The following is a 21,267-nucleotide window of genomic DNA, read 5'->3' on the forward strand; positions in this document are numbered from 1 at the left end:
TATATTAAATAATTTTAAAATTTTAAATTAAATTAAACTATTATGAAATTTAAAATAAAATTTAAAAAATTTATAAAATAAATTGTATAGATTTTAAAGTCTGTTAAAATGGTATAGGAGAAAAAAAATTAGAAGGGTGTAGGTTGACTTTAATAAGAAAGAGAAAAAGTTAGAGAGGTGCAAAATGACTTTATGAAGAAAGAAAAAATATTAAAATAATATTAATAAAGGTTAAAATAGTAATTTTTGGAGGTACAGGATGAAAGCTTGGAGGTGTAGAATGAAATACCCTTTCAATTTTTAATTGCTTTGCTATTTGCCATTCTATATTTCACTAACAGACCTTCTTTTATTTTAAATTAAAACTGCAAAATACAAAATTCTTTAATATTGAAAATTATTAATTATCATGTTCAGTCTTCTTTTTACTTGATAACTAATGTTTTCATATGATTTTAAAATTACTATTTTTTTTTTCTACTTCATAATTAATTTTTTCATTTAATTTCCAAAATTAATAGTTATTATGTCAAGTATTAGACTTGATAATGAACATTTTTATTCATCTAAAATTTTTAAATAAAAAAATGTTGATTGTAATGTTAAGTTTTAGAGTTAAAAGTTAAAGTTTTTATAATATTTAAATTTTTATATTAATTATCATGTCAATATTATATTTGTTTAATAATTAAACTTTTATCATGTTAAATATTAGATCAATTGATAATTAAAAAATATATTAAAATTTTAAACTTAAAAGAGAAAATGATTTTTTAAAAAGTATTTGTTGATTTTTTATCATAAATAAAAATACGTAAAAGCGAAAGGATAATCCAAACAAACATTTATTTTTATAAAATTGCTTTTTAAATAGTTATGTTATATTGATTTATATTTTTAATGATAGTAAATAGGATAATATATTTTTAACAATTGTTTTTACAACTGTTTTACAAATTTTTATGTGTGGATTGATTTATTTCAAATAGAATTAATAAAATAATAATACATAATCTATTATAAAAAAATTATTAAAATATCATGGTGCAAATAAGAGTGAGTTCAATCATAATTGAATCCAGATAAAAATTCTATTAATATTGCTTATTTAACTGTAAGGAATAATGATCTTTCAATTTACTTGAAATTCAGAAATTTATATAAATATAATCATACCATATTCAAATCCACAGTCTACTTATTTATTCATTTACAACAGAATATAACATAATGAAGTCAAATGCCTACGTGTCATCATTAAATGTTAATGGTTAAACTATTTTTTTAACACAAATAAAATAATCAAAAACATGACTATTTATATAAAAGTATATATATTATACCGATCTTAAATCTTTAAATACAACTGCAACTTCTAAACTTGTTAATTTTAAAAATACATAAATTTCATAATACCTATTTAAATATATGATATTAATTTACCACTGTACATAAATTTTCATTTTTAATATACATTAAAACATTATTATGTTAAATTGTATGTAAATTATATAATAAAATTCACATGTAATATATTATGTAACCATATGAGAAAATATTATACTTTACATTTAGATATAATAAATTAAATATATACATTTTTTTCCCAAAAATTATCATCGATCGTAGTTACCTTTATACATTGACTATTTTTATAATATTTTAATAAAATTAAAAATCATAAATCAACTAAAAAATTTATCCAAAATTCATATTATTATTATTTAAATTGAATACACATATAAAATAATATCACCAAATGATAAGTTTTATTGAACCAAAACACACACACATATATATATATATATATATATATATATATATATATATATAATTTAATTCAAATAAAACCATTAAAACAAATATTGCATAAAAAAGTTTTAATTTTGATTAATCCCTTATTAAATTCTTATTATGAGCTTTTAATCGTGTGGGAGTTAAACTTATAATCTTTTTATAATGATAAACTCTTACCATCTAAGTTATCACGCGTATCTTTATCTTACTTATCATTTATGTGTAAGACTTAAACTCAATATCTTATTATCTAATAACCAAATAAATTATCACAACATTTTAATATAATAATAATAATAATATAAATATATATTATTATTTATTATCTATTTTATTTCATGTAAATATCTTTTTTAGGTCTTGCTAACACATGGGATAACATTCATCAAGGACCACATAACAACTTACTAGTATTCTGACTCTTGTTTGTTCCTAACATAAATATCGAAATTGTTAGATTATGACACTGTTTGAAAATTATATAATTATTACTCTTGAAACAAATTTTGACACTAAAGAAAAAAATGCTATAAATATTCAAATGGGCTAAATGTGCCATTTGTTATAATTTTTTTTTATTACGCTTAAGGTCGAAACTATTATACCTGTTGGGTTACATAGCTAAAGAAGTACAAACTAATTAATTATGATATTTTGCAATTAAGTTAAGGAGAAGATAATTAATCTAAAATAAATACATAATTATGTAATGGGGGCAAGTACTATCCAAATAAAAACTCTAATATAAATTGTATATTTTATGATGTATATTAATTGCGTTCATTAATTATTATATTTATGTTAGGAGGATGAAAGTGTTTTCTATATATACAGATAGAATGAAGAGAACAAATACTTTTTAAAAGGAGGACCACCTGATGCAAAGAGTCAAAAGTGCTTAAATTCAGAAGTCTTTGTATATATATTCCACTACGTAAAAACATCAAGTTATGAAAGGTTTTCTGCATGTAATTTTATCTTTTATCCAATAATTATATTATAGATTTTTATTTTACTTTATATAAATTTTATCATATTACAATATTGATTTTTTTATCACTTTTACTTAAAAGCAAGAACCCTACAAAATTCGTATTTCAATGATATGGTTTTTTTTATCTGTGTTTATTTTTTAGAGTTTTTTTTAAATCTTTTATATAAATTCTCTAAAGAAATTCAAACCTTATTCATCTTAATATCACGAACATAATAATGATAACAAATTAACATTTTTAAATATAGGACAATATAATGGTAACGTATTAATATTTTTTTTCTAATAAATTTGAAATCATCTCGAGTATTTACACAATCTAGATTAAAGTTACACAAAGATGTAAAAACTTAAATTTACATATGACTAGCCATCTTTTAATATTTTTTTTTAAAACTATGAAGTTATCACAATCAGTTTTTATATAAAACTAAACATTAAAAATTAAAAAAAAAATACATTATTTACGTAAAATAATAAAAAATTGATCTAGTTCCAAAAGTAATAAACTCTAATTCCACACAGACAAGTGAATATAGTAGTGAAAAGAACACAAGCTATGATGATACAGAGTTATACACATTCTGTTAAAGGAAGGCATTTTCTGCATTTTATTTGTCTAACACTAAACAACCACCATACTCAGAATCCAAAGCACCATAGATAGCTCAAACGCAAACAGAGTATGAAGCAGTCCTCGATCAAGTACAAACCCAAACAGTGTTATCCCTCCACAGTTGTGGTGCAAATATGTTACTGCATCAATTGCAGATAAAATTTTAGAAATTAATCTGGTTTTCTAGCCAACACACAATAAACATTTTCAAAGAAAATATCTGTAAGACAAAATATAATAATGCTCACCTAAAGCTTGTCTGGTATGGAAAGAACACGGTTGTGGGGTTACTGATATATGTATTTCCGATGAATCAGAATCAGTAGCAGAAGGACTAGGTGACACCTCTGACGTTTCGCCTTTGCACTGGTCTGATTCAGCAGATGCATTGGTCATCACCATGTGCCACTTTGCTGCAATTGACACTAGCCCTTGAGCCCTGTGTGTGATTCTCGCAGCACCAGTCAAGCACAAGATAAATCCACACAACTGCACAGCAGAACAAATCTGCACCGAAAACCAGTAAATTCTCCTGAGACTGACCAAGGAAGAATATAGAACAACAAAACTTAATGAAGTGAAGCAATGGCTTTACCACAAGGTCACCAGAATTGAAGAAGGTGGTGTCAGATTTGGATTCCAAAACCAGCAAGAGAGAGGTCAATTGACTAACCGTGATTGTGACCAAACAGCTTATTATAAAGAACCTGTATCTATGGCTTGTTATCCACAATTGTCTCCTGATTCTGACATGCTCTCTGAATATCGAGTTTGCATCAGATTCACGCCCTTCAAAGAGCTTGTGCAGTCCTTCAAACCTCAGTATCTGAAGCTCGCAGGTAAGCCTGAAAATCACACACGCCAACAAGAACAACCCCGTTCTGTAGACCCAGGAAAGCAACACCAAAACAAACACCACCCAGTTCAGGAGGGTCCCACATGGCACAGAAATTTCCACCCTGGAAAAGAAGATTATTTTGTGAACAACTTCCACGATGAAGGAGGGTAACACCATGCACGCTAAGTATCTGAATGCTTTCTGAATATGGCGCGTGTACCCACGTCGGACATTGATGGAGTCATCTTGTAACACGTCTAGGAACAGAAGCTGCCTGAGCCCATAACTGCAAACTCATGCATGCATTGAATTGAAGATTCCGTTACAATGAGATGTTTCAGAAAATGAATAACTAAAGTGTCCACATTTTTTGTTTGGTACCTTGGGAAGAAACGGGAGAGAGTGAAGAAGGCGAAAATGGCGAGGGCTGATTGTGGTAGTTGGAGGAGCTTGTTGAAGCTAAAGGGGTCGAGTTGGGAAGCAGGGATGTGAACGAAGAGAGAAGTGAAGAGAGGGACAGTGATGGTGAGGAATACGAAGACAACATAGGAAACGAGTTTTGTGAGGAAGGAAGAGTGGTCGAGAGCACAACATCGAAGGGTTGTGCGTAGGTTTTGCAGTTCGTGGGTGGCATGAGATGGTTGTCGGAGGAGCAAGGGAATGTTGAGTTGTTGGTGTTTTTCCACGAACGATGGGCTTCTGATGGAGGAATCAATGTCGATGATGATGGTGTTGTTTGATTCTGTGGAGGGCTTCATTGCTGGGTTTCTTTTGTGTAATGTGAGACACAGAAACAGAGCAAAGAAAAGTGAAGAAACAGAGCAATGGGTTTCTGAGGGTGTTCTTTACTTACTGTTTATGAAGAAAAATAGAAAGGAAAAAAGACAATAAATATCTTAGTTTAGAGTTTTAAAGAAACTTAATTGAATTATATAGTAAATTGTTTAAAAAAAGTGGCTGTTAAAAACCATTTTGGTAACTAAATATGATTAACAAAGGAATAAAGAAAGAAAAGTATAAACCTTACTTTGCGTTGTGAGAATTCTTCAGGTTACATGTTAAGCTAGGAATAATGAACGTTTAATTTAATAATAAATAAAGTCTTTATTTAAATTTAACCATAATAAATTTATATATAATAAAACCTAGCTTAACCTTATTTATTTCGACGTCTGATTGGAAAGTTAGGGGGAAATCATGAAATGATAGAGTTTAATTTTATAATAGTATATTGGTATTTAGTTGTTGTCATGCTAGTCTTCAACGGATCATTGTCTACCTGTCAATTTATTTTGCTTTCTTTTTTTTATTGATTGTGACAACAATTTAACTTTCATTATTAAATTTATTTGTGATCAAAGCTAACAACAATAAACAAAATCACAATAATTATTAAAAAAATCCTTCGAACCTCTTACACACATTATTTCAAATTATTTTCCTCTTCAATAGCACTTAAATATTTTTTTTTTTACAAAACCATGATTATTTTGAATATTTCTCCTATTGGGATTTATGGTGATGCACAAGTGTTATTTTTTTTTTTTTAAATTTTTTTAATTTTTTTTAAGATTTTAAGTGTGAGTATTGGATAAGAATAATTAAGAGACTTTGAATTGGAAGTAGTGTCCTGACATGAACACATTGTATTAATCCCACATAGAATAACAATGAATCTGAAGAACAATATTTTAGAAAAATATATACACATAAAAAATATTAAATGAAATGCTCACAGTTAATCGGTGTCGAGTTTTTCTAATAGAAAAAACCCAACAACCTCGATGAAGAAATTCATAAGAATAAATTGAATCAAATACGCATGAATTTATTTTAGGTAACAAAAAATTAAAAGAACTAAACTCTCAACAAAACATAATAAAATAAAATAAGAAAACATGAGTAATTTGAATCTCTTTGCATGTCGTGTAGCAAATTCCCATCATAACAAACACACAAGACAAATAGAAGTCACGTAAAATTGTTGCTATGCATATTTTAGAGACGACCAATGTGATAGAACGCATCACCTTCTCCAATAACAAGAAATGACAGCTTTTAACCAGGCCACAATCAACATTATAAATAACCATTGAATAAATGTATCTTTGGAAATGAAGTCCAAACACTTACATTATACATAGGCCGGCCTCACCAGCTCATTCTTTGTGGGAAGAAGGATCTTGTCCTTGTCAATGTCACCCCACAAAATGCTTAACATTTCTCCTATTCCTTCATCTTCTTTATCCTTTTTCTCATGCTTCTAAACTCGCCAACAAAAACCTTTTCTCCAAATTCTTATGGCGCATATGGTAGAGTACTTCTGTCTTCTCATGCTCTTCACTTGTTTTTTGCCTTCACTCGCTGACAATGCTCAAGTTCTGATGAACTTCAAAACATTCTTGTCCAATGCTCATGCTTTAAGCAACTGGGGGAACCAATCAATCGGTGTGTGCAGCTGGACTGGTGTACTGTGTTTCAATCAGAGTTTTCATGGCTTGAGATTAGAACACATGGGACTGGGTGGCACTGTTGACGTAGACACGCTGCATCTGTTGTCCAATTTGAACAGCTTTAGTGTCATTAACAACAACTTCGAGGGTCCAATGCCCGAATTCAAGAAGCTTGTCAATTTAAGGGCGTTGTTTCTGAGCAATAACAAGTTCTCTGGTGAAATCCCAGATGATGCTTTTGATGGCATGAAACGTCTCAAGAGAGTATTCTTGGCTGAAAATGAGTTCACTGGTCATATTCCTACGTCCTTGGCTCAATTGCCTAAACTTTTTGATGTGGACATACATGGAAATAGTTTTGAAGGAAACATACCAGAATTTCAACAGACCGATTTCAGAGTGTTTAATCTGTCTTACAACAACTTAGAGGGTCGAATACCAGAAAGCCTAAGCAGCAAGGATCCAACTTCATTTGCTGGTAAGTTGACAGCCATCTATGCTCTCTCTCTTTATAGTTTCTACCAATGGAGATTACCTAGTTTACTATCCGTTCTTTTTCGTTACTTGTTGCCGTTTATTTTAGCCTTATTTGGTCCGAATCTTAATCAAGGAAATTTAATTATGGTCACGACTATCTGAAGAAAACTCTTCAGCATTTGAATGCAAAATTGAATACAACAGTCCATGATAATGAATTCATGATCAGCTCCAAGTGTTCATTCACCACAGACTTCATGCTGCTTGAAATTGAATTTTCTGATCCAATTTTTCTAGTGACACAGGTAATCAAGGTCTATGTGGAGATCCTCTAGGCCCCTGCATTGAAAGCCCCACCACACCATCGGACACTGATCAACCACCAAATTCACATACAGAAAAAGAAAACAAGAAAAAACGCATTATTCTAACAGTTGTTGTAGTGGTGGGGGTGATTGTGCTGGCTTTAATAATAGCACTCTTAATCATACGTTACCGTCGAAAGAAACCCGTGCTGGTCAAAGATGCACAACCCCAGAACGTTACTCCATTTTCTAGCGAGTCCAAATCCATTGTTGTGACAGCTGAATCCAAGAAAAGTGAAGACGGAGGGTTGAACTTTGTCGGGAACCAGAGAGGGGGGATTGACTTGCAAGACCTTCTAAGGGCCTCGGCAGAGGTTCTGGGGAGTGGTAGCTTTGGATCCACTTACAAGGCCATGCTTCTGAACGGGCCAGTGGTGGTGGTGAAGAGATTCAAGCACATGAACGACGTGGGGAAGAAAGAGTTTTTTGACCACATGAACAGGCTCGGAAAATTGTCACATCCCAATCTACTCCCTCTCGTTGCATTCTACTACGGAAAAGAAGAGAAGCTTTTGGTTCATGACTTTGCTGAAAATGGCAGCTTGGCCAGTCATCTTCACGGTATGACCTATTACTATCATCGTTATTTTACTCTTAAAAATCTGAACTTTAGATTCAGTTTCTTAAAAAATTTCCATACCCATTTGGGTAATGTTGTCTGTGATTGATTTATAGGAAGAAGCGGTGTTGAGTTGAACTGGGCAACTCGTTTGAAGATCATAAAAGGAGTGGCGAGGGGATTGGCTTATCTGTACACGGAGTTCCCCGACCAAGCATTACCGCACGGTCATCTGAAATCATCAAACGTTGTACTAGACAGTTCCTTCGAGGCTCGTTTGGCAGAGTACGGACTGGTGGCGGTGGTGGAGAAGAGCCACGCTCAGCAGTTCATGGTGGCTTACAAGTCTCCAGAGGCGAGCCAGTCTGAGAAGCCAAGCGAGAAGAGCGATGTGTGGTGTCTGGGGATTCTGATACTGGAGCTTTTGACGGGGAAGTTCCCTGCGAGTTATCTGAGGCATGGGAAGGGAGCGAGTGAGGATTTGGCGGCGTGGGTGAACTCCATAGTGAGCGAAGGGTGGAATGGGGAGATGCTTGATAAGGAGATTCCTGGGAGAGGGAGTGGAGAGGGTGAGATGGTGAAGCTGTTAAGGATTGGAATGGGATGCTGTGAATGGAGCTTGGAGAGTAGGTGGAGTTGGAAGGAAGCTGTGGCTAAGATTGAGGAGTTGAAGGAGAGTGACGATGGTGATGACGGTGGAAGTGAACGGAATCATCTCTACTCGGTTTCTACCAGTCTCGACGACTTCTCTCTCTCACAGTCTATTTCATGATTCCTCTTCATTTCTTCACTTCCTTTTATCTCTCTCGCTTTCAAACTCTTCATTTATTTTGTATAATATTACTCACCACAATTTTTAGCCTTGGACTTGTGTAATAAGTTGTTGGTGTTGAGATGAACCGTCTTTCAAACTTGTAAGGGGAAAAATAATTATTGAATAAGATCACATTTTTAATAAACTTCAATCAACCAAAATATGTATAATATTACTCACCACAATTAGTATTACAATGTGTCTAATAATTTAATTTCTATCAAACTAATACAATGGTTTATTATGTCATATAGTTTTCTTTATACATTACAAATAATTTTATTTAATATTGGATTGCTTCTTTAATATTTATACATTTATTATAAAAAAAATTAAGAGACCCGTAGTTACGTACAAAACAAAAACAAGAAAAAGAAAAACACATTTTTACGAAATAATTTTGTTGATAGTAGTTTTTAACATTAATTTAGAGTAATCAAAATAAGAATTTTCTCAAGTGTCTACACTACTGAGAAAAGACCAATAAAAAATTGGACTGGGTTGATTGAGCAATACTAGGCCCATTGGGCTTGATCCGATTGGTATAGAGAGGGCCCGCGTCTGAGAAGGAAAAAAAAGCAAAAGGGTAATGGCGCGAGTATGGGTGAGCTCCACATTCCCGCGCGCACTTCATTTCGCGATTCTGCGCCACTCTAACTCCTCCCTCGTTATCTTCCCTGTAACGTCTCTTTACTCTGAGATGTAAGCGCCCTACTTTTACTCTCTACTGTGTTGCTGTTCTTTCTACACTGCAATTCACGTGTGAGATTAACGGCATTCGGTTTCATTTACAGTTACGGTTGCTGGCGAAGGGAACGATCGGTGACTGGTAGTGTTAGGGCTTTTGAATCCTCTTCTGCTAAACCTATGAGTTGGTGCGATGGCGTTCAAGAACCACGGGTTCTCGTCGCGCCGGGTAAATTTACGTCTCACTAGTTCTTCTTATTATTTTCTGTTCTTATTTATTTCCATCTTTAAAATTATAGTCGCATCTAAGACAGAATACACGAACAGGAAAACAATACCAAAATTAATTTTCGATGGCACTGGTAATGTATTGCTGCCGGTCATTTATTTCGATTTATATTCTTCTTGTTAGACCATATTGTGATTGTTAGACGCCATTTGGAGATACATATTTTTAATATTTTTTGCATTACTTTATAATCAGTTGTTAATGCATTTTATTTAATTGTTTATTATGCGAGTGAAGATCCTGGCACCGATGGAAATGGTCCGGGACAGATGATACTGCTCCGCCATCCCAAATCTGGTAATTTGAAGAATATCCATTATTTTATGTAGTTGTCATTGTGTTGTGTTACTTATTTATATAAATATTGTTTATTGTGATTTTTCTACCTCAATTAATTACAATTTGTTAGTCCTGTCAATCACATCACATCGCACATTTTTTCTATAAATATTTCTCAAGGAATTAGAGTTTATTAAGGCTTCTTGAACATGCGTTCTCTTTCAGTTTTGACATATTTTTCGCTTCTTTGATAGGAAATGCAACGCAGTATCTGTTTGCAAATGGAATGCTTCAAGAACTTCAGTGGTTTAAGAACTTGTACGGGTCTTGGTTTTTGGGAGATTATATAACTGAAGGTAGAGATGTTTGATTAGCTTACGTGTGAAGTATGCATTTTGCATTGTTATTCATGCTTATGTTGCATTAGGTACTTTACTTTCTCTCATTGATCTCTTATCTACAAATCTTTTACTTCTACTAAAAAATACTTTTTTTTTTGTTCCTGCTCTGCTAACGCCATGTTCTTGTACTCCTATCCTAACCAACACAAAAAAATTGAAAAGTCCCTTTTTCTTTTTCGGATTGAAAGCATTGTGTTTCCTCTTGTCTTGTCAGTAGGCTCTACTCTCTAGGTTTTTCACTAATGGAGAAACTAATCAGCACTTTAAACAGAAATTTTAATCGTTATTGTTTTTGTTCCCCAACAGATGGTCGGTTGTATTTATCCACACCAATTGATCCTGTTTTCATCATGTTGCCTATATTTGAGGAAGCTAGAATGAAGGTAATAAGTTTTATATTTCGTTTGAGCCATGGGAATTCGAAGACATTTTTTATTTCCGAAGTATTTTCCATTTGCTTATCCTTGATCAACTATTAAATGGAACAAAAGTTTTAATTGCTCATATGACACCTTATGTATAGAACCCACCCAAACTAATAACTAAAGGTTTATATCCTCAAAGAAACCTCTACACACAAAATCCATGATATCCCTTTTTGTGAGGTCCGCAGGACTCCTACCTTTTAGGTTTGTGAATGTATTAATTAGGTCTAGATACTATATTCACCCCGAAAAACTACATCTCTGAATGTCGCTGGTTTTCTTGGAATGCACGCAGAAAGGGGATGATCTTGGGAGGTTCAGGCAATTGGACGAGATATTATTTATTGATGGCTATCCTGGATATATGCAGTTAATGTCTGTTGTGGAGAACTGTATGCAAGTTGTTTCTGAGATCAAAGGTGACTATACTCTTTTACTCTTTCTATTTACAACTTGAGTTTGAAAGTTTGCCATGTTTTCTTATAATTTAAGTTATTTACTGGGCGGATATTGGGGAAAGAAATTGAGAAGTTTGTTGTTGACTTTATGTTTTTTATAATGTTGATGATATAAAAGTATGGTCACAACATTGTTAATCATTTTCTTTTTTCTAATTCTCATGGTCTTCTAACGTCATGCATATGCAGAAGTTGGATCCTCAAAATTCTTCAGACTTGATGACTCAAAGGTTCTACGTTGGTTGTGCTATAAGGTTTATCTATATTTCCTTGACTGTCATTTGGTTTATATGATGTTTAAGCCCCCCCCCCCCCCCCATTCAGGGAAAAACAAAACTAGTATACGTGTGACATGGTATTTGCGCAGCGCAGCAAATCCAATCCTCCATTAATTATAATGGAGGTATGATATTTGGCCTATGGATGCCTGAACTTCATGTGTTTTTGAGAAAATGTTACAAACACCGAAACATGTCTCGTCGATTTTATATTTGATTGCTGATACATGCATCCACCTATAAAGCAATATAGGAAATAGTTAAATTGCTTGTAGTTTGCTTTCAAACTTGTATTTATCTTTGGCTGATGTTTGACGCCATCTTTGATTTAAATGCTAGAAAACCTTTTACCTGTCGGAAGTTTGTTAACTTGGTTTGTCTTATTTTAGGTTTGTCAGCTAAAACAGACACTACCCAATTTGGACAAAAACTATGCTGTTCAATCAGAGAAAGACACATGTAAAGTGTTTATTATCATTCTGTGTTCTGTTGGCTGTTGGAGAATTTTATTCTGCTGAGGTTAAATACTTAGTCAAGTGTTTTTTTTTTGGAAAAAAATATAAATACTTTGTATATGGAAAAGGGAGACATTTTAGTATGGTAATACTTTGGAGATTTATCATGCCTTTTACTGTATTGTGTCTGTATGCATGGGCGACAGTGATGAGGGATACAATGGTAACTTGTAGAACTAACATTTTTATTTTATGTAAAGGGTAAAATAAATGAGGAAAGATATACTATACCCTATAATGCCTTGAAATAAATAATTGCATGTTTTGCTGTTTGTTAAACCTGGGAGATAGAAAAAAGATAGTTGAATTTATCCTTTTCGTTAACAGGCTATCTATCTTCTTTCTTACTATGTGAAAATGTACTAATGGTTACTGTTTTACCCTCTTATTTGAGGGATTTCCAATCAAGAATACAGTTCCCTCATTCTGGACTGTGACATGAGCAAAATACACGTCTGTGTTGTTGATGTTTCCTTGTAATCTGTATGTAAATAATTGGTCCACCAATACTATCTGTGCCTGTGATGTCCGGCTAACTATTGATTGAACGGTCCGTTTAGTCAGGAATATCATGAGATTAATCATGATGGCCATCCTTGAGACTGAATGGTTGTAACCTACAAATCGAATCGTCACCCTTAAAAATGATTAAATCTGATGATGGTTAATTTAAGGCAAAACATAAGGGCTATGATTAGATCGTTACTAATCTGAAGTCCATTCTGAAATGCTTGTTTGGGTCAGTTGACCCATCGAACCTCTTGAATGTTGGAGGCGTCCATTGCTCGGGCATGGGCTTCTCCACGATAGCTGGGGTGAACAGTAGCAAGCCGGCTGTGTGGATTGTGTGTATCGAAAGAGCTCCCTTGCTTGCTCTTGTGCTTCCTTCTTGAACTGTCTTGGTTGGTCCTTCTACTTGCTTATTCAGGTTCAACAAGCTAGGATCGCCCGACATGGAATGCTGGGCTATCTGTTTGTGGTGAGCGGCCGCGTCTCGGCCCTCAGCACCACTAACTCTTCCTCGTGTCTTCTCTGCATCTCCTGCATCTGCATCTGGTGTTGCATTTTCCTTATCAGCTCCATAGGATCTTACTAGTTGTCTGAGCAGCTGTACTCATTCTTTGTGATCACCATTGGATTGTTTACTGATTTATCGAGCCTATAGTGGACACTAAAATCTTTTGGTTATGTGATTGAGGTTATCTGTTCATAGTATCCATGATGTCCGCATGTCTTTGTCACCGTTTATCTTGGAATTTTGTTCAATCAAACTAGGAGGTTACCTGTAGAAATTATTGTGGGAAGTATTCTTATGTCAAAGTCAGTAAAAATTTAACAAATCTAGCTATTAATGTATAATAAAGACAATCACCTATTTCTTTATCTCAAATTTATATTTATAGATTTTGGAATAGACTTTGGATTACTAATAACCTAATCATGATCCAATTGGTATTAATCATATTTTGTTGTAAATTGATCATCATCACCTTTAATCGTTCTTAAAGGTGATTGTTCCGTCTGTAGATTATAGTTGTTTGATCTCAAGAATGGTCATCATAATTACTCTCGTAGTATTCTGGACTATATGGACCGTGACAGTCAATAATTAGGGAGACGGTCATACGGTACAGTTCTTAATACTTAAAAATGCATATATGGCCTTTTTGTTTCACTGTTTTGCTGTGCATTAACGCACTTGTGTTGCCGATGCAGTGATTGATGCCGTCTCTATATTAGGAGAGTATTTGAAGGAAAAGCCTTGGCTGGAGCTTTTGTGTAACCATCTAAAGTATAGCCTTTTATAATATCTTATTTTAAAGATTTTACCTGAATATTTCTTGTGGTGATAACTTACAAGAGAAACCATAGAGGGATTGAAATGGGATTCTTTAAGATATATTCCTTAAGAATATTTATTTTTGCAGGTTAAATATACTTGAGGTTACTGGAAAAGTACAAGTATATGATGAAGGAAGTAACCCAGGTTCATGTAACGAATTACAGGTATTGTTGCTGGGACGGAAGAAGAATAAGTCTTTGGATTTGTTATTCATTTTGAACTAATTTGTATACTGCTGATTATCAGGAACAACGGAGTGAAGATAAGAAGGCCACAACTACAAAGAAAGGTAGACAAGTGAAGAAGGTAAAATTGGAGACAGAATCACACAACATCAAAGATATGTTTACGAGGGCCTCCCGAAAGAAAAGCTAACATTCCCTTCCGATTCTATTGGTGGAAACGGGTCATTGTCTTAGTGTATCATTTTCTAGACCTGCAAGTAGTGTGGATAAGCATTGAGTCAGCTCCTGGTATGTACCGTCCCAAAAGTCCTATTTCTTTAGATTCTATTATTATTTATTATCAATTTCGCCGTATCTAATTTTACAAGTGAGGAGTATAGTTGGTAAAATAAATCTGACTCAGGACCGATTTGAAACCCATAAAATAGATCGGATTATATTTGGAAATAATAATTTAAATTAAAGTAGATAAAAATACCTGTTTAATCTGATGTTTAAACAGGTTTAGACCAAATTATATAAAATTTTGTTTATTCATCTTTAACAATAATGATTATGGTTAGAAAAAAAAAGTTTTGTTAAAATATATGTACTAAAATTTTATTAAATTATTACGCCTAACTTAACCTTTAAATATGTATTTTTAATTTGGAATTATTTTTTAGTTTATGTTTTTTAAATGGATTAGAATATATTTTTGTAGTTTGTTGAGTTCGGGTTTGCCATAAATTTTCCGTAATGCTATACCATTAGATTTTTCAATCTGAAAGGATATTTTTTATGGAGTCCAGTCTGCATCCAAAATAACTTGGGGGTCTTTTTGTCCTTGTTCTGAACGTAACCCTTATCTCATCTGGCATCTTTTTCAGCATCTCATTGAAAATACTATATTTTAGATAGGCTATAGAATGCTGGCATCTCTTTCCGCATCTCATTGAATATACTTTATTTTAGATAGCGATAGAATGCAACACTTTATGTAGACATTTGATTATGTTAAAATACTTTAGTTTCGGTATTTGTTAGAAAATATTATGCACATCTTTCTTTTTTTAATTGGCTCAATTCAGGTTTTATTTTTTAAAATATATAAAAATCAGGTTATTTTTTTAATATCATAACAGCGTTAATTATGTGTTATATGTTCTTTTGTGTTTTTAAAAATTTTAATTTTTAATTTTTTATTTTATTTATGAAGTCATTGTATGAGTTTCAATTTAATTTACTTCTAATCTTTTTTAGATTAAATATTTTTTTTTCTTTTTTCAAATTAAAACTAAATTAAACTTTATGTAAATGTTATAACATTGTTTTTATTTAATATTTTAATTAAATATTTTTCACAAGATTAAATTTATATTTTACATAATCAGTAAAATAAAGGTGAGAATTTAAGACAAGACCTTACAATTATTTTTTCTCAAGGTGAGGGTCTATTTTCTTTCATCTCGTTATTTCTTGGATTTGCATATAACTTTTTAGTGTTCTTTTACATTAATTTATTAATATTTTATAAAAAAATTTAAGTAATTAAGCAAATATTCTTCAACCTACCAAGATTGGCTAATTTGTATATAGTTTTAAGTTCATATTCTTAAACTTCATTATCACTACACGAATATATTTAATATCTTAAAAATATTTAATAATTTAATAAACGTGAAAAAAAATAGTAAAAATTAGTAACATCGTTTGGTTAACTGATTAAACTAAAGAAAACCAAATACGTGGATCAGGGTGTTTCATACGAGCTTCTATTTATCAATATTTTTTATTAATAATACAAAAAATAAATTCAATAAAAAAACATTAAGCTTAGCTTACAAAAGTAAATAAAAAAATCATAACAATGATCAAACTTATTAAGTTATAAGTTGTTAATTATCAATCCATATATAGTTGTTGATAAATTCAAAGTGTAAACATTTATTAAAGTTGTTGATAAATTAGTAAGACTTTACTCTTCTAATCAAGTGATAAAGTAATTAAAGGTTCAAATATGATGATGCTACTTTAAATATGGAATAATTCCTAATTTCGTGAGTTAAGATTATGTATTTGACAAGAGTAAATTATCAAGAATTAACCTGATGGGCAACTTAAATAATTATCAGTATTACAACTATTATATGTAAATTTTCTTTGACGCAAATTACATGAATATTAATGATAAAAAGGATATTACATTATTTTTTTAACTGTATAAAACTTGTTTTCATTATTAATTTTTTTATCATTTATTTCATTTTTTAAATATTCACACAATTTTTTTTTGGTTTTCTTCAAATAGTATAGTGACATCATAACCACATTAAATCTAGGACATACATCTTATTGTTTTAATCTTTTAAAGATTTTTTTTGTTTTTTTTTTGTTATTTAATAATATCTGGTCATCGAATTTGAAGATTCAATGATGTAAATAATAAATTTGTAGATAAATTCAAAAATGTATATTTTGCTTCTTTTTATTAATTTCGTTTGATTGGAAGAATTTTTCTTTCACTATATAATTTTTCATGTTTTTTTAAGAGTATATTTTCATTGATATAGTAAGTTGACAAAAAATTTTAAAGTATTTTACCTTTTAATATTTACAAAAAATACTATGAATTTTTACTTTTAAACATAAATAAATATATAAATATAGTCAAAACCCGCAATTATATTCTTTCTATTCCTATCTGAAAAATATAAATTTTTAAAATATTTAAGAATAACATGATGAATGTATACTCTCTGTTAATTTTGTTTATATATCAATATGTTTTGAAAACATTTTAAAGTATTTTCTTCCAAAATAATGGACTTTTACTATTATGAAATTAAATGAGAAATATATTATTGATACAAATTTAAATAGAAACAATTTTAAATATCTTTTAACAACTTGTCTTTTTGACCACTGGTTCTACGTTCACTCTAATTATAAACAGAGGTATGGTTGAAGAAATAGCTCAAAAAATATTTAAAAGTTGTAGGAAAAATAAAATGTTAAAAAGTATTATTTTGAAATTAAGAAAATAAAAAATAAGAAATTGTATACATAAAAGTAGGTATGCACATGGAATAAATACATTCATCTATCATCTAACTTCTATGTCACCATTGTCTAAATAAAGTTGTCTTTCAAAGAGTTCCTTTTCGGTTAAATTTAATTTTAAAATGAATTCATCAATAATTTAATTCAATCTTTATATTTTTCTCAGACACAGACATGAATTATCACTAGAAACAATGATGTGAATGCTTTATTTACATGAGCATTAAGTTAAAAGCATGACATAATTTTGTTCTCTAGTGTTTTCAACAAAGATACGACAAAAACTTTCTTCCATTCTGCGGTGTGGGACTTATGACCCGAAAACAAAATCTTCAATCATGGACAATAGTGAGCACATTATTTACTCAAGATAAAAATATTTTTTAATTTAGCAAGATAAAATCCATATTATTATTTAACTTAATACTAATTTTAGTGCTTATTTTCGTCCATTTTATTAAATATTGTTGGAGTGTTTAATACTTTTGTTAAATCTAATCTTTTTTACAATGATGTTTAAATATGATTTTCGGGTAATGGAAAGAAAATAAGATGACGTAGCATGTTACGTCACAAAAAGTGAAACAATTTATTCATTGATTGTTTTTATATATTATATATTAAATAAAATAGAAAAAATAAGGACAAAAAATAATATTAAACCAAATTATTTAAATTATTTTTATGACCCTTATCATAAAATTTTATATTACGATAATTTAACTCAAGAAGTAAATAAAATTTCAAAAAAAAAATTATTAAGCAGCACTGACACACATTCGGACAATGTAGGCACTATGATTTATCAGCTTATCCGGTTCACAAGCGGAGCATATGCCCAAACTACAGAATATTTACTTTTCAAGAAAAAACGACATCAATATTAAATCAAAGACTAAGAAAAAAAAAAATCTAACTGTAACATGCGTGCTTACTGATAGAAAATTAACATTAATTTCAGGTTATAAGGATGGTGCCGCTGAATAAACTCACGTAAAGGATGTTTTGATCTATAACTATAATTATTAAGTGTTTTTTTAATGAGTCTTAAAGATCACGTCAGTGTAACATTTAAAGTTCTTCTCTGTTCCAACGCTCGCTCTGTATCATCTCCTTTCGTCTTGGAGACTCAACCTCCTCGTCCTTCTTCCTATCCACTACTGTTCATCTTCAGCTCCAACTTCAAAGGTAATTCTTTTACTTCAAAGTTTGAAACTGTAACCATCAATCACTCATTTGTTTACTTGCAGCACAAGGGCCACTCATCATCACTTCTTCTATTTTGGATTACTTCTGCTGCAGTTTCATCATACCCCCCCTTTCATGGCTCTTAACTGGGTTTGATTTTAAAATCTTAAGTTATTATTCTCTCAAGTAGATAAGGGTGCTTTTAATCTTGCTATCTTTCTTTTGGGTTATATTTGAATCATTGATCATCAAAACCATATGATCGTGGTTCCATTAGGAATTGCGTGTACGTAACCCTTTCTCTGGTTATAAAGACCGACGCACCCTCATTGGAATATTCTTCCCCCCTGTCCACCTTCGTACATGGTCATTCCACTTTCTATGTTTTGTTCACACAGATATAATATAATGTTTTCCTACTCTGCTTCCTTCCAATCTCAATTGAAGGACAGTTTCGGACAGATTGAGTAATTTAGGAAAAACCAAATGATGTTCTTGACAGAATCTGATGTCGGAGCTAAGTTCAAGGTCCTATTGATAGTGTTATGATCTTTGTTGGACATAACTTTCAAAACTCATATATTTCTCTTGGTCAAATAGATATCAAGAAAGGTAAACAAAAGAGAGGACATCTGCTATATCAAGCTACAATGGCAGGGTTAAATTTTGAAGCCACATATACTGACAACCATGATATTCTGAAGATACTTGAAGCTGAAGGTGTTGAGTTCCTTTTATCTTCTGAAGGAAAGGTAGTTTAGATTCTGCAGAACCTCTCCTATTAGTTGGGTGTTTTGATTAGACAGTAAGCTAGTTAATGAATTCAACTTGAGATCAACTGATGCTTTAAGTATTTTAACTTCAAGACCATCCTCAAATGGTTCTTTTTTGTTTTCTCCAAGGAAATAAAAGGGTAAAATGTGAACTAAGGAAACAGATTGCACCATTTGATTAGTTTTTTTTTTTTACTTCAGTTTGTAGCTAATGATTGGCATCTTTAAATCATGAGATTAGGTACCTGTGTCAGAATACAATGGGAAAGTCATCTGCCTATTTTTCAGTGCAAACTGGTGCAGGCCTTGCAGAGCTTTCACTCCCCATCTTCTTGAACTTTATGAAACACTGAGAAAGAGAGGAAAAAATCTGGAGATCATCTTCATCTCCTTTGACCGTGATGAGGATGGATTTAAAGAGCACTTCAAGAGCATGCCATGGCTAGCTGTCCCATTTGATGTAAATTTGCACAGAAGACTGATTGACAGATACAGAGTTGATCGAATCCCATCATTCATTCCATTATGTTCAGATGCCATAACTGTTGAAGAAGACTTGATTGGCTGCATTGAGGATTATGGTGCTGATGCATTTCCTTTCACTAGGAAGAGACACGAGGAACTGAAAGCCATGGATAAAAGGAAGCTTGAGGAAGCAAACTTGGAAGAATTACTAGGACATGAAGAACGCCACTTTCTTATCTCTGGAGATGATAGGAAGGTAGTCCATTGCTTGCTTCTAGCTTTTAACAACTGTCCTATTTAGATCAGTTTTCCCATAAACCAGCAGAAGAAAGAAAGAAGGAAAATTGAAAAACCAAAAAAAAAAATCTTCATAACTTAAAGTTAACTTATACAATTTAAGTTTAACTTGAGAAACTTTAATTTTTCCTTCTTATATTCTTCTCTCATCAGTGTTTATAGAAATTTTTATATAAAGGGCTTGTGTAGTAGCTGCAGAAGTATGCCATTCACAAGTCTTTTTGTTGCAGGTGCCAATATCTGAAGTAGTTGGCAAAACCATAGGCCTGTATTTTTGTGCCTACTGGTCTCCTCCTTGTTCTGCCTTCACTGTCCAACTTAGAGATGCATACAACAAACTCAAGGCTGCAAAAGGAGACTGCTTTGAGATTGTTTTAATATCAACAGACAGGGACCTTGATGAATTCAATGTCAACAAAAGTAGTATGCCATGGCTTGCTCTTCCATATGAGGACAGGACAAGGCATGATCTTAGAAGAATCTTCAATATAAAGGGCATTCCTGCTTTGGTTTTCATTGGAGGAGATGGCAAAGTAATCAGTGCGAATGGCAAGTTTATGGTCTCTTCATATGGGGCAGAAGCTTTTCCCTTTACCGAATCACGGATAAGAGACCTAGAAGCAGCTCTGAGAAAGGAAGGAGAGGCTCTGCCAAAGCAGGTTGAGGATGTCAAGCATGAACATGTGCTGAAATTGGATATGGCCAAAGCATATGTATGTGATTCCTGTAGAAAGCAAGGGAAGTTCTGGACATTTTCTTGTGATGTTTGTGACTATGACCTGCACCCAAGTTGTCTAGAAAAGGCCAACTAGAATTACAGCTAATAGAGCATAGAAAAACGTAAGTTTGGAACAATTATGGTTATTTCTGTGGTGATGGGAAAGAATGTTGTAATACCTAAGAAATTTGAATACTGAATATATTTTCATTCTTATCAGTATGTTGACAAAACCTGCCATTTGAAATTAAGAGTGATTTAAATCGGATTAGTTTTGTAAGTAAGATAAAGTTCTGAATAGAATTACTAAGTTTAAGAAAGTGTAGGCACATACTGTTTACAGAATTTACTGCTTTTACTTGCAGGTTGTCTGTATGATGATTTTGATACAACTTTATACATACCCTTCAAATATTTTGTTCAATATCCTGATTCTTGATTTTAGTTATTTATAATATCAATTTTTATTTATAACTCTTAAGATTATTATAATTAATTATTAACACAATTA

General features: G+C 31.8%; 4 protein-coding genes and 1 long non-coding RNA gene across 6 annotated transcripts; 3 read left to right on the forward strand and 2 right to left on the reverse strand.

Annotated features, from left to right (window-relative positions):
* Window positions 1-3,312: 3,312 nt before the first annotated feature.
* LOC106760390 lies at window positions 3,313-5,087 on the reverse strand. The gene is made up of 4 exons (XM_014643825.2): window positions 4,627-5,087; window positions 4,003-4,531; window positions 3,656-3,914; window positions 3,313-3,547 (listed from the first exon to the last, which is right to left on the reverse strand). Exons 1-4 carry the CDS (start codon window positions 5,001-5,003, stop codon window positions 3,417-3,419), a joined length of 1,296 nt encoding a protein of 431 aa, XP_014499311.1. The 5' UTR covers window positions 5,004-5,087; the 3' UTR covers window positions 3,313-3,416.
* Window positions 5,088-6,165: 1,078 nt separating this feature from the next.
* Window positions 6,166-9,012, forward strand: LOC106761411 (pollen receptor-like kinase 4). Its single transcript, XM_014644964.2, has 3 exons — window positions 6,166-7,176; window positions 7,481-8,101; window positions 8,216-9,012. The coding sequence occupies exons 1-3, from the start codon at window positions 6,546-6,548 to the stop codon at window positions 8,869-8,871; spliced, it is 1,908 nt and encodes a 635-aa protein (XP_014500450.1). The 5' UTR covers window positions 6,166-6,545; the 3' UTR covers window positions 8,872-9,012.
* Window positions 6,892-7,755, reverse strand: LOC111241670. Its single transcript, XR_002667822.1, has 3 exons — window positions 7,672-7,755; window positions 7,072-7,546; window positions 6,892-6,972 (listed from the first exon to the last, which is right to left on the reverse strand). It is a non-coding gene; the product is annotated as an uncharacterized LOC111241670 (long non-coding RNA).
* A 466-nt stretch (window positions 9,013-9,478) lies between the features above and the next one.
* On the forward strand, window positions 9,479-14,666 carry LOC106761343 (ribonuclease H2 subunit B). Its single transcript, XM_014644885.2, has 11 exons — window positions 9,479-9,615; window positions 9,708-9,829; window positions 10,127-10,186; window positions 10,423-10,524; window positions 10,876-10,952; window positions 11,290-11,413; window positions 11,642-11,706; window positions 12,120-12,189; window positions 13,962-14,037; window positions 14,174-14,252; window positions 14,335-14,666. The coding sequence occupies exons 1-11, from the start codon at window positions 9,503-9,505 to the stop codon at window positions 14,461-14,463; spliced, it is 1,017 nt and encodes a 338-aa protein (XP_014500371.2). The 5' UTR covers window positions 9,479-9,502; the 3' UTR covers window positions 14,464-14,666.
* A 3,674-nt stretch (window positions 14,667-18,340) lies between these two features.
* On the forward strand, window positions 18,341-21,027 carry LOC106762841 (probable nucleoredoxin 3). Of its 2 annotated transcripts, XM_014646928.2 has the most exons (5): window positions 18,378-18,503; window positions 18,566-18,653; window positions 19,104-19,255; window positions 19,518-19,997; window positions 20,269-21,027. In XM_014646928.2, the coding sequence occupies exons 3-5, from the start codon at window positions 19,154-19,156 to the stop codon at window positions 20,848-20,850; spliced, it is 1,164 nt and encodes a 387-aa protein (XP_014502414.1). In that variant the 5' UTR covers window positions 18,378-18,503; window positions 18,566-18,653; window positions 19,104-19,153; the 3' UTR covers window positions 20,851-21,027. The 2 variants fall into 2 exon arrangements, with proteins under 2 accessions (XP_014502413.2, XP_014502414.1); XM_014646927.2 differs by lacking the exon at window positions 18,566-18,653 and having other exon boundaries at window positions 18,341-18,503.
* The last annotated feature ends 240 nt before the right edge of the window (window positions 21,028-21,267 follow it).

The sequence above is a fragment of the Vigna radiata genome, chromosome 5, assembly GCF_000741045.1.
Source record: "Vigna radiata var. radiata cultivar VC1973A chromosome 5, Vradiata_ver6, whole genome shotgun sequence".
NCBI classification, from domain to species: domain Eukaryota; kingdom Viridiplantae; phylum Streptophyta; class Magnoliopsida; order Fabales; family Fabaceae; genus Vigna; species Vigna radiata.